The following is a 14,012-nucleotide window of genomic DNA, read 5'->3' on the forward strand; positions in this document are numbered from 1 at the left end:
TTGGTATATGTTCCTTCTGCAAAAATATGTAACATAAGAGAAAATTTTAAAAGGACAAGTGAAAATCAAGAAAATGGACAGTTCAGGGCAAATGGAGACAGAGCCACAGCAAAAAAATTATAATTAGTACTATTACAGTGAATATTTACCAAATGTCAAGATAAGGTAGCACATGGAAACCTGAAAAAGCTTAGTTTGAACAAATAAAGTGCTACCACACTGAACCGTTCTTCACAGCCCTGTGAAAAATGCAGAATATAGAAGAATATAGCCCATATAGATATTACTGTTTGATTACCACAGTCTTTCCCACTGAGCCTGGAGGTAACCTCACAAGCCATTTCAGCATATATCTCCAGGCAACCACCACCAGCCACTACCTATCACACAGAATGGGAAATTGAGAAAAGTTTTCCCTCCCAGCAACTCCTCAAAGCTCTTTTAAGACATGAGTATCTTTTATCTACAGTTTAAAGTAATTATTACCATATGAAATTGTAAACGTTGTCTTCAGGTCTCACCTCCACAAGGCATGGGTGCTAAGTCTTTAAGGCCTGCCTTCTTCAATCACTTTTACTTTTTTTAACCAAAATACGTTTTTTAATGTTTTTGGATTTTTTTTTTAATTTTTTTTTCAACGTTTATTTATTTTTGGGACAGAGAGAGACAGAGCATGAATGGGGAGGGGCAGAGAGAGAGGGAGACACAGAATCGGAAGTAGGCTCCAGGCTCTGAGCCATCAGCCCAGGGCCTGACGCGGGGCTCGAACTCACGGACCGCGAGATCGTGACCTGGCTGAAGTCGGACACTTAACCGACTGCGCCACCCAGGCGCCCCTGGATTTTTTTTTTTTGAGAGAGAGAGAGCGTGTGCACAAGAATGGAGAAGAGGCAGAGAGAGAAGGAGAGAGAGTATCTCAAGCAGGCTCTGCACTGTCAGCACAGAGCCCAGCTGTGAGATCATGACCAGAGCCAAAATCAAGAGTTGGATGCTTAAATCAACTGAACCACCCAGGTGCCCCCCACAAATAAATTTAAAAAAAATTTTAATGTTTATTTATTTTTGAAAGAGACACAGAGAGAGCAGGAGAGTACTAGTAGAGAGAGAGAGGGAGACACAGAATCTGAAGCAGGATCGAGACTCCGAGCTGTCAGCACAGAGCCCTACCTGCAGCTTGAACCTGTAGACTGTGAGATCATGACCTGAGCCAAAGCCAGAAGCTTAACCAACTGAGCCACCCAGGTGCCCTCCGCCCAGTACATTTTTAATTGAACTATGTACATATTCATAGAGTGAGTGTTTGCAAAGGTAAATATAAACAAAGTTACAAATGTGTGCAAATAGTTTAAGGAATATAAATATTTATATTTGAAGCCCATCATTACTTTCACTATTTCTACCAATGAGACTCTCTAAGCTAAGTTCTAGGTATATTCTTAGAAGAGAGGCTTTTTTCTCTCTCTTATAGCTTTGAATCATGAAAGAGATAGAAGCAATTACTAGTCAGAATCAGAGTGAATGAAGAAATAACTTGTGGGATAATACTAAGAGCCTGAGACAGAGGATGGCAAGAAAAACAGAAGAGAGGGCTGGACGGAAACCAACCAAAATGTGCAACTTCTCATGTAGAGAGGACATGAATGAAAAGATGAGAGTCCACAGGTCTGAACTGAAAGTAATAATCTAGGGGAAGTGCATAGCAGGCAGGTAGAAATTGGATTCTCAAGCTCTGGGAAAAGATCGGGGCCGAAAGTAGAGATACAGAAGCCATAAACCATGAATGATCAATGAAGAGGAAAAAATTGCATGTGGTCACTCACCGAATAAATAGAGAAGAGGGAGCCAATGAGAAATTAAAGAGAAGCATCTAAATTCAATTGACAGGCTAAGAAAACATGCAAAACACAAATAAAACAAAATATTTAAAAATTTAGCCAAAAATAGTAGGAAAACCAGCATACAAGAGAGGAGGAACTTCAATGACTGTAATAAATTGAGACTTGAGATTACCTTTAGAGATGTGTATCTCCCAAAATGTAAAATAGATTTTTTAAATAAAACAATGCTTGAGAAAGTCACATAAACACAAGTACATGGTGAGAGTTCATTTATTCAGCAAATATTTGCCAAATTCACTCTTACCATGCAGAGGATATTATTAACAATGGCCAATAAAAGAAATATATTCTCTATCCTCATGAAGATTACAGCTAATCAGAATAAAAATGTGATTATAAAATTACTTCAAAAAATAGTTGGGGGTGGTATGAAAGAGGGGTGGGAAAAGCAAGAGAAATTTCTCAGGAGGCAGAAGCATAGGGGAGAAGACAGGGGTAGTCAAGAGGAGGCTGGGGGGGTTGGTTTACTTCTTTCTTTCTTTTTTTATAAATTAGGAGAAAAGTTGAATGTGTTTGTTAGACTAAGAGGAGAACCAGTGAAAAGAATATAAGGGTAATAGAGTTCATGGACTGGAAACAAGGCCATTTTCATTTTATAGAGATCCTCCCATTTGTCAGGCACTGTACACATACTATTTGGTTTTAGCAAAGTTCTAGAACTTTCTATAGTCCAATAAGTGCATAAACTAGGTAGGAGCATATTTATCTGAAAGATATTTGTCTTCTTTCTTTTTTTTTTGTCTTCTAGTCATCCTATGAAGATTGAAAAGATAATGTATAAATATATATTAAAGGTATAAACATTTATTTATCAGCTACATTAGTCTTAAATAAATTTTCTACATTCAAACACCTAAGTTCATTTAGAGTATTTGTTTAAACAAATGAAAAATATCTCTTGGGGACGCCTGGCTGGCTCAGTCAGTGGAACATGTGACTCTTGATCTTGCAGTTGTAGGTTCAAGCCCCACGTTGGGTGTAAAGATTACTTCAAAGTTAAAAGAAAAAAAAATCTTCAAAAAAAAGAAAAAAACACAAAAATATCTCTTGAAACAAGAAAATAATTTGTTATTATCATTGTGGTATTGTCAGTCCCATCTGCTAAAATATATATATATACATATATATATATACACATATATAGGTATGTATATATATATGTATATATATATACACACACATACACACACACACACACACACACACACACACACACCAGGGTCTCAAGAATAGTATTAGCCCCAAAATAATAAAAACCTCTGAATTTCAAGATTAAATAACCATGATGCATATCAGCTTGTTTTTGTACCTTTTCTAACTGACCCGCAGCTCTCACACTTACCATTGATACAATACTCATAAAATGGGAAAATAGCGGGCTGAACTTCTTTATTTGCTTACTTTTGCATTATATGAATAGCCACTTTATTTTCACATTTTCCTTAACCTCTCATTTTCTTAAATGTATATGAAAACTCAAAAATGTAATAATCATCTTACAATGAGATGCTTTCTTAAGTGTACAACAATTTTATGAAATTGCCTTACTTGATAAAATCGACAGAAAGTCTTTAGTAAAGAATAAAGTATTATACTAATGTATTAAAATCACTGCTATTAGTATTATTCTAATTAAGCCTAAATTCCTGACACCTGGAGATTGTCAGTCTCTCTCTAAGCATTAGGTAATTAAATGAAAATCCTCTCCTAGTTTAAAAACTATAATCAGAAGAATATCAACATTCAGTGAGACTTTTAAAACATGAACTTCAGCTCAAATATTCTGTGGCCCTCATATTTCTTCTCTACCAAGGTAATCGGGGATGTATTACATTGCTTCACTTACCTACATGAAATGGCTAAAAAAATGAAATTATATCTGACCAAACAAAGAATAAATACTTTTACATAATTTACTGGATTTTGGAACTTTGGTGCCTCATGAATATTTAAAAGATAAATGGATTTAGCCGTCTGAATTTAGATGTATGCTGATGATGCTTGAGACCTTGGCAAATCAATTAACCTCTGGACATTCAATTTTGAATAAAGGGGTTACTATTTGTTGGCAATTGTGTAACCATTCTAATTAAAAGGAACTTGTGAACTCTTTTAATTATTCATCCTTTGAAACATCCGCCTGTGGATAGTGGCTAACACACCCATTTTATCTGTTTGTATATTGGGAAAAATAATGGTAAAATAAATGATTTGGTGCAAGGTCCATGGTTAGTGATAAGATATTAGAAGCCAGAAGTTTCCCCTCTGCCAATTCTTTACATTATTCACTCATATTAAAGCCTTTTATTCCATTATCATTAATTTTGTATTTTGAGAATTAAATAATGATGCATTTGATATATTGAATGAATTATGTAATTAAATCTTATGCGAAATTTCGAATATGTTCAGATTTTGTAGCATTAGAGAAGCTATGACATTTGAGTCTTTCCTAATTAAAACAAAAATGAAAAGATTGTGTATTTTGCCATCTTTTGCATCATCATGCGTAATCCCTTGAAGAAACAGTAACAAATGACTTCTTATTTTATTAATAGTTCTCAAATGCCCCATGAAATCTGGGAATCTTTTCCAAAAATAGTAACACTCACCATGCAACGCATTCGAATTCCTTATGAATAAGAGCGATATTTATTCCTAATATTTGTATTTGTACCCTGGGGGAAACACATGATGTTGGTTGGCAGTCTATCAAAGACTTTAAAGAGAGCCCTCAAAGACTAAAGCAGATGCTATTAATCAGATGCTATTTTCATTTTTTATCTGAAGATTTTCTTCAACTTGGCTAGGAATTCAATACACATACATTCACATACACATACATTCACATGTTTACACTTGAGTAGAGCCATGTACGCAAACATGGCCCTATCCACATGGCTCTCCATGGTACAGTGTCATAGCAGAGACTCTGGGGAATAGTGTGGTCCTTCCAGTGCCTCCAGTTACTACATTGTCTAAAAGAGACTCAGAAATAAGCCAGTGTTATAGTCACTCTTGTGCTTGAGTAAACTTTAATGCATGCAGATTATCACTTATTTGCTATTGTATTGAATGTATATGGTCTTAGACAGTGGTCTTAAATATGGAAATAATTAGTGAATGTATTAATTCGCTAAGGAGTCCTGCTTAATATATTTTTTGTGAAAAATAATTATTTGATACCTTGAAACATCCTTCTTTAGATCAGTAGTTTTGTGAAAGTGTAAACTCAACAGTGAACCTGGATTTCAAAGAAAAGCAATGACCAAAAAAATCCACATAGTCAAACCTTTAAACATATCTTTCAGTAGAAAGGATTTATGACTGTACTGAACGGTGATTTGTTTTGCTCACATAGAGGTATAAACAACACAAGAAAATAAAGTAAAAGGAAGAGTTTCATTCAAGTATTAGATAATTACTTGCTTACAATCTTTATTTACCACTACATAATCATACTACTAAAAACTTTAGTATTTATCAATAGGTGGCAATTCTCCAAGATAAGAAGTATGTCTTTCATACGACTCTATGCCTTAATTAAAATATTAGTCAAATGTCCACAAGGTATTTCTACAGTTAACTTGTGAAATGAGAATAGCTTCGATTCAAAAATACTAATTAAATACAGAATGTGATTCAATAAAAGTCACTGATGGCTAATTAAGGGAAGAATTATCAGACTTGGATGAAAATATGTAATACATATAATCCTAATGAGAGAAGATGCTGTTTGCTTTCCTCCCCTGTTACAAGAAATTCACCAACCAAGTATTTAACCTTGAGAAGAAACAAAGAAGCTTTCCTGAGTACATACCATTTCCCAAATACTGAGCTAGGCAATTTGGGGTTTCTAAAGACAGTTTGAAGACAAAATGCTTGCTGGCATTTCCTTGCAGACTAATTAAGGAAAAAGGAGTTAACTATTGAAGAATGGGAACACTAATTCAAGATACAAGGCCCACCTTAAGCAGAATGTCCAAAAGCTTATGTTTATCAAGGTCTTTTCAATGCTTTTTTTTTCTTCCTCTTTTTCTGCCCTCTTTATTATTGACTTGAGGTTGTTATTAAGTCATAGTGTTTTCTTATTCCGTTTTTCGTTCTCAAATGTAGATAACGTTTTCGGTAGTTAGTATTACACATTTTAAGATGTGTACCTTTCTTAATATATAATGTCGTTCAATGCCCTGACACTCCTCATTAAGAGTATAGAAACTTAGGGGCGCCTGGGTGGCACAGTCGGTTAAGCGTCCGACTTCAGCCAGGTCACGATCTTGCGGTCCGTGAGTTCGAGCCCCGCGTCAGGCTCTGGGCTGATGGCTCAGAGCCTGGAGCCTGTTTCCGATTCTGTGTCTCCCTCTCTCTCTGCCCCTCCCCAGTTCATGCTCTGTCTCTCTCTGTCCCAAAAATAAATAAACGTTGAAAAAAAAAATTAAAAAAAAAAAAAGAGTATAGAAACTTAGAATATTTATGAAAGATAAAAATTACAAGAACAGTACATATCAGTATTTATAATGAATACAGACACAAAAATTAATTAGAAATTTAAATCCAACGATACTTACATAGAGATAATACATTATGACTAAGTGAGGTTTATCTAAGGAAAGTGTGATTGGTTCAATATTAAAAAGTCAACCAATGCAGATTACTGCATATGATTATCTCAATAGATGCAAAACCATAACAGAAACAAAAACAACATTTGACTAAATCCAATATCCACTAATGATTAAACAACTCTCAACAAAAAGTGGCTTTTGGCTTTTGGCTCAGAGGAAGCGAGCGTACAACTATGTTCGGTCGTCCAAATTCCAGATCCATCGACACCAGCTGCCTCTACCATGCCGCCTAAGTTTGACCACATCAAGATCAAAGTCATACACCTGAGGTGCACAGGTGGCAAAGTCAGTGCCAATCTTCCTGGCCCCAAAGATCAGCGCCTGGGTCTGTCTCCACAAAAGTTTGGTGATGACATCCTCAAGGCAACCGGTGATTGGAAGGGTATGAGGATTAGAGTGAAACTGACCATTCAGAACAGACAGGCCCAGACTGAAGTGGTTCTTTCTGCATCTGCCCAGATTATCAGAGCCCTCAAGGAACAACCAAGAGACAGAAAGCAGCAGAAAAACTTGAAGCACAGTGGAAATATCACTTTTGATGAGATTGTCAGCATTGTCTTACAAATGTGGCACAGATCTTTAGCTAGAGAACTCTCCAGAATCATTAAAAAGATCCTGGGGACTGCCCAATCTGTGTGGATGGCCACCACCCTCATGGCATCATAGATGACATCAATAATGCTGCAATTGAATGCCCAGCCAGTTAAAAACTACAAAGGAGGGGCGCCTGGGTGGCTCAGTCAGTTAAGCATCTGACCCTTGATCTCAGCCATGATCTCTCTCTCTCTCGGTTCCTTAGATCAAGCCCCACATCGGGTTCTACACAGATAGTGAGGAGCCTGCTTGAGACTCTCTTTCCCTACCTCTCCCCTGCTCCTGCTCTCCCCCTCTCTCTTTCTCTCAAAGTAAATAAATAAATTCAAAAGAAAAAAAAAGCTCTTTAAAAAAAGAACTACAAGGGAAATTATTTCAATATACGATCATTTGACAACCAAAAAAAAAAAAAAACTAAAAAAAAGGAAGGGAAGAAAATGATCTCAAAATGATAATGGGCATCCATGAAAACCTATGGCTAATGCAGTATTTAATGATAACAGACAATGTTTTCCCTTTGATTTGCAAACAAGGAAAGGATATGTTGTCACCATGTAATTCAGTGTTGCACAGAAGATGGTAGCCAGTCAAGAATAAAAAGAAGCATAAAGATTGGGGAAGAAGAATTAGATTTGTCTGTATTCATAAGTAATGTGATTATTCATTTGGAAATTTCTACTCAATCTTTAAAAAACATCAGTTCAGGTAATAAGTGAATTTAGTAAGGTAACAGGATGCGAGCAAGGTTAATAAAAAAAAAATTCAATTTCAGTTGCTAGCATCAAACATTTGGAAACTATAATTATAAAAGTAATACTATTTAAAATATCATCAGACTTAAAAAATACTAACAGTCAAATATAATAAAATATTGCTCACTTTATACACATAAAATTGAAAAATATTTCTGTGTCAAATCAAAGTATGTCTAAGTGGGGAAATATATTCATTGATTGAAGGAGACACTATTGTTAATTTGTCCATTCTCTGCAAATTGATCTATAGATACAGTATATTCTCTATCATAATTCTAGCAGGGCTTTTACAGTTTACAAGATGATTTAAAATTTTCTTGTAACTGTATAAAACCTATAACACACAAAACTGTTGCGAAAAGCTTTTTTAGATCATCTTGTAAATTTATCTAAAAAATACTCCAAAAAGCCCAGCTAGAAATATGATAGAAAACACATTGTATCTATAGATCAATTTGCAGAGAATGGACAAATTAACAATAGTGTGTCTTTCAATCAATGAACGTGATACATTTCCCCAGTTAGTATGCATATATGTATGTATGTATGTATATGGAGAGTACAAGACTATCAATAGACCACCCATATATGAATAATTGAGTTTTAACAAAGCCACCAACATAATTCAAAGTGGAGGAGAATAGTCTTTTCAACAAATGGTGTTGGGATGATGATATTCACATGGAGAAAATTCACATTGACCCTTACTTCACACTGTATATAAAAATGAATTGAAAATGCATCTTGCACCTAAACCCTGGAGCTATTGTTTTTCAACTTGTCGAAGAATACGTAGAAAATATTCACAACCTTGGAATAGTCGACAGTGTATTAGGACACAAAAAGGAGTAGCAGTAAAAGAAAAACTGGTAATAATACATGAAAATTGAATTGTCTATTCTTCACATGCCATTATTAACCAAATGAAAGAACAAACCGCAGACTGAGAAGGTGCCTTCACAAGGTATAAACCTGGCAAAAGCCTTGCGGATGAACAGTGAGCCCTTTCCTCTAAAAACAACTCTTGCATAATTAATACTGCCTCGGCGTTGGTTTGTCAGAGGGCTCAAAATGACACATTATTCTCCTTGTATTTCTTATAGAGCATATACAGTTTGTAGTATTATATATATTATTCGGAGAAAATTCACCAATTTCCGTTATCATTCTGAGGTGCTGTCCTAACATAATAGCACAATCTACTTACCTACCAACGTTAGTGCTTTTCATAGAATTGGAGTGCTTTCCCCTGATGGTTTCCCATGTACCTGCTTTACTTTCTTAACGATAAAAAATCGGTGTGGCTTCAGGCGGATGTGTCTGAAGTCCACATACAGATTCGAGGAAAGTCCAAGATGAAAGTAAAATTTTCCATTGGAAATGAAGATTCCAAATCTTCAATGTTAGCTAGTTCTATACGTTCCCTTGTAATTAAATAATATTTTCCATTGTTTTCCAAAATAACTTTCCTTTTAGTTGTTTTTTCATGGTTCAGTGCATGATCGTGCATAATATTGGGGAGATTCTAAAGGAACATATTCATAGTTTAATTCTTGCCCATAACAAAGCAAATACTAATTTATGATTGATTGACACTAATTTTGTAGTGCCAAGTTAAAAAAAAAAAAACAATTAGCAATAGTATTAACATTGCCACACATTTCTCAAAGTTAAAAACCAAAATGTAAGAGAAAGAAAAATATGAAAGAAAACAACACGTAATGCTATCTCATTTGTTTGTCACGGACAGTCAGTTCCATGACTATGTATCATTGGGCCTACCTACAGCATTTGGCTAAAGAAGAAGCAAAAGTTGAAATCTTGAGTATGTTTCACTGTGTAACTATGAAATAGTTCATTTATGCCCTTTATATTATATAGCTATATATACTATATGTAGTACATATCTGTACACATATACATGTATACATACTATATAACCATATATACTAAAGCACTATATTTATGCTGTATAATTTTGGGAAATATAATTTACAGAAATCCATGTACTGACTTACAGATGTCTTCATAAATGTTCACGAAACATTATTTGTAATAGAGCAGAGTTAGAAACTATTGTCCATCAGCAAAAGTTTGCGACGTGACAGTATACTCATATGGTGGAAAATAATATAGCTGCTGAAAATACATGAGAAATATATATATATATATATATATATATATATATATATATTGCAATAGAAACATGACCTCGATATAGCCTTAGGTAGAAAAAGAAAATTTCCTGATACAACACTATTTTAACTATAAAATAAAAAGAAAGAAAGAAAATGGGAGGGGTGCCTGGGTGGCTCAGTTGGTTAAGCCTCTGGCTTCAGTTCAGGTCGTGAGCTCATGGTTGGTGAGTTCAAGCCCTGTGTGGGTGGGGCTCTGTGCCCACAGCCCAGAGCCTGGAGGCTGCTTCCGATTCTGTGTCTCCCTCTCTCTCTGCCCCTCCCTGCTCATGCTCTGTCTCTCTCTTTCTCTCAAAAATGAATAAACATTAACAAAATTTAAAAAAATAATAAAATGGGGAAAAAAGAAAGTTGCAATATCCTATGCATTATATATGATTATTTCAACATAAATTATTTTATCTCTAGATGCATATAAAAATCTAGAATGATACAGGGGAAGCTCTTAAGCATTGAGAAAATGGTTTTAAGCAGGACTTTCGCTTACTATTAATACATTTATATGTTCAATTTTTTTTAAAAAAAGCTTATTTTATAATCCTTTTTTAATCCCCGTGTGGAAAACAAAGACTGCTCATTCCTCACTCAAACAAACTTAAAGGGACTTGCATTAAATGTTCTGCAATAAGTCATAATTTTAAGTTTCTACGTATTTTTTCTGAGAATATGAAAAACAATGAGTATTTTTGACATTGTGTCAATAAAAGGAATCATGATTGATAATAGCTACAATAATTTTTATTGAAAAACAAGCATATTAATATTTTTTACTGTTCTAATGCTCTCAAGAATTACAACTTTCCTCATCTACTTCATTAAAATAGGAGCTTTCTAGGCTGTAGTAGTTACTCGGATTTGGGGATAAAAATAATGCCAAATACAGCTGTGTTATGTATTCAATAGAGGGAGTTGGGGGAAAGATTAAGAAAAGCATAATTTTCACGGATTGGTAGGTTATACATATCTTGGTAAATATATGTGAGTAGGTAGACTCATTCATTTTAAAGATTTGTATATGAAAGGGCTTGAAATGAATTGTAAAATTTCTCAACAGGGCACATCTATTAACAAGGCATTTCAGGAGTGATTTTATGTATATGTGATGCGTTAAGTACCTTTTGATTGAAGATATTGGAAATATTTAATAAGAGTTCCTAGGGGCATTTAAATGTTACTTATTAATTTTGTTTATTCATGCCACTTCATAAATAGCCACTTTAACTCGATCATCAAAGATGGGCTAATATGAATAGTTACAGCTAAGAAAAGTTACTGTGTCTTGGGCACAATCAAATAAGTTGCTGTGTTTTGAGAGGAGAATTGAGGGACACTAAGAAGTATTTTCTTATTTGCTGTCATCCTTTTTGTAGGTTATCTGTTTCCATGACAATTACTTCAACCTTTAACCTGTGATATTCTCATTTGCAAGAAAGTATCTTTTCAATAAGATAGCAACATTATTATTTTGTCATAATTAATAAAATTTATATTTTAATTGAATATTATCCAAAGTCATTGACAGTAATCTGTTTACATGGAGAAACTGGAAAAAAAAAAAGGTAGGATATTTTGCTTCTAATATGTTTTATCAGCGTAAATAAGTTTAAACAAGTAACACAGAACTGTAAGCCTTTTGCTTTGCAACTTGATACATTGCATTAGCTGTTCCCCAAAGAATTTCCTTACTAATTATGTTTTGTTCTAGATAATATTAAAGTTCATTGACATTCCTACAATACACTACAGGATGTCTGCATGAAAATTGCCTGGAAGCCATGCTGGTTGATGGGAGGATGTTAGCTTATATTAAAAAATAACTTTAAGGATTTATCAATAGAAAAAAGAGAGTTAATTATATTAGTGCTTATCTGTCTTCCCTTTTGGACAGGTTAAATTATTGGATTCATTTTTTATAAATTGAATTCTTCATTGGAAGATATGCCATCCATCTGTATGAAAACAGATACCACAAGAAAAAAAGGGTAATTGTATATACACCTTCCCCCAAAAGTAAATCTTGGAAAATATGTGTTTCAGATATAATTATTTTTCTTGCTGTAAAGAAAAGCTTAACATGTTGAAAATATGTGACAGAATCCAGGCTCTGCCTGTCCTTTAACATAAGTCAGCGCCACGTTCCATGCTTACATTTTGTGTTCTTGTTAAAAAAGAGATTCTAGGGGGCACTGGGCACCATGCAACTTAATTCTAAGTGTCGGTTGAAAGACTACACAGACATTGCCAGTTATTGGGTTTCTTATCAAGCCAGTAATGTGGTGTGGCTGTTGTACTCATAATGAAGTTTTAATTAGCTCTCAAACATACTGAGAGCTTATTTAAGGCCTCCAAATTGAATAGTGCATGCTTAGCTGGGAGGCATGAATGCATCCCAAACATATCAAAATAACTGTCAAATCCATTGTATGCACATTAGGAGAGAATGGCTAGAAGGCTTAACATCTATCTTAAAAGAACTCTAGGTATAAAAGGTTGAGCGAAGTTCTTTCTTGTACTTAAATGATGGTCTTAAGAATACTGTCTTTATTATTTTAGCAAATGTGATAGCTAGGCACATGATTCAGCGTCTCTGTTTACCTCAGGAGTATTGTCAGGGGAAAAACACATTTTAACCAAGTTTGAATTATCTTTATTTCAAATGGGAACATTCTTTATTCACAGGTCCTCCAACATAACATTTATATTTTACTTACCAATACGAATTGCTTTTTTCCAATATTCTGACCTATGAGAAATCGTTCCAGACCCCTCATTCCTAATACTTGGGTAGCTCATAGATTAACAAAACGTTTAAGTAATTGTTGATTTCAACTCCCACCATTGGAGAATTCTTGATGTTTTTTCAATGCAGCAGGTGGATTTAGACCATGACTTTCTTACGTGACTGTTCACGCTGTGCGTGATGTGGTTTAAAATATCACCAGAAATAACCCTTCCCACTCCCGCCCACTCCTCCCTACACGCACACAGTAAGAATTTTAAACAGGGGACAGATTTCATCACAGAGAAAGAAGGAACTAAAACGCATTGCTGCTGGACATGCAGTATCTGTGTTATTTGTTCTGTTATTTTCATGTCTTCTGAATTCGTCTCTTCTCACCAACCTGCCCTGGCTCTTATTTTTGTTCTTGCAAAGGATGTACTGTGTTTCTCTCTTGTTTTTACAGATATCTGTTGAACAAATACATTAATTAGTTACTCTCTGCGTGTCAGGTACTTTGTGAGGGTTAACTGTGAGGTCTGAAACGTCTATATAGTTCAGAGGCTGGACAGTGACTCTCTTGGAATTGGAGGTGGGATCTCAGAGGATCTGATTTATGATCAAGGGGATGGGAAGTGGGGTATGTGTGAAGAATTGGAAGGTCAGAGAACAGCACATACAGTTTGTGTGGGAAGCTATCAAGGGTCTCCTAATTTCTGGATGACAGCCTTTGTGAGGGTGAGGGCAGAGGACCAAGGTACCATGATTATAGTTGGAGGGGGCAGTGATGATTATCTCAGAGAAATAATGTCCTGTTCGTACGTGGTTTTCTTCCAATATTGGGATACTAATGACTTCTCTGTAACTTCATATTTCTAAAAGGTCACATGAGCAGTATCTTTTCTTCTGTCATCATTTAAAAACTATTAGTTACAAATATATCATTTTTTTTTTCTAGGACCTGGATTATGCTCTACGTTTCATAGGTCAGGATTTGGAGGGGCCACCAAATGAAGTCAGGAATTTCTCTTTTTTTTGAAGAACTACACACATTTCGGGAGAACCAAACCAGAAAGTACAGTAGATTTATTGGTAAAGCATCAATTCAATGCACCAAAATGAGACACACTTTTTTAGTTTGGGGGAGAAACGACAGTGCGGGATGGAGATGTGAAGTCTGACGTGGAAAGCTGAGGCCAGAAAGCAGACATGTGTGTATAAGATAC

General features: G+C 35.0%; 2 protein-coding genes across 2 annotated transcripts in view; both read left to right on the top strand.

The window, feature by feature from the left end:
* CNTNAP2 (contactin associated protein 2) overlaps positions 1 to 14,012 on the top strand; it is a 1,977,233-nt gene that overhangs the window by 670,589 nt on the left and 1,292,632 nt on the right. The gene's annotated exons all lie outside the window — the stretch shown is intronic.
* Positions 6,645 to 7,215, top strand: LOC122488470 (60S ribosomal protein L12-like). Its single transcript, XM_043589810.1, has one exon. It carries the CDS (start codon positions 6,746 to 6,748, stop codon positions 7,187 to 7,189), a length of 444 nt encoding a protein of 147 aa, XP_043445745.1. The 5' UTR covers positions 6,645 to 6,745; the 3' UTR covers positions 7,190 to 7,215.

The sequence above is a fragment of the Prionailurus bengalensis genome, chromosome A2 (assembly GCF_016509475.1).
Source record: "Prionailurus bengalensis isolate Pbe53 chromosome A2, Fcat_Pben_1.1_paternal_pri, whole genome shotgun sequence".
Classification (NCBI taxonomy): domain Eukaryota; kingdom Metazoa; phylum Chordata; class Mammalia; order Carnivora; family Felidae; genus Prionailurus; species Prionailurus bengalensis.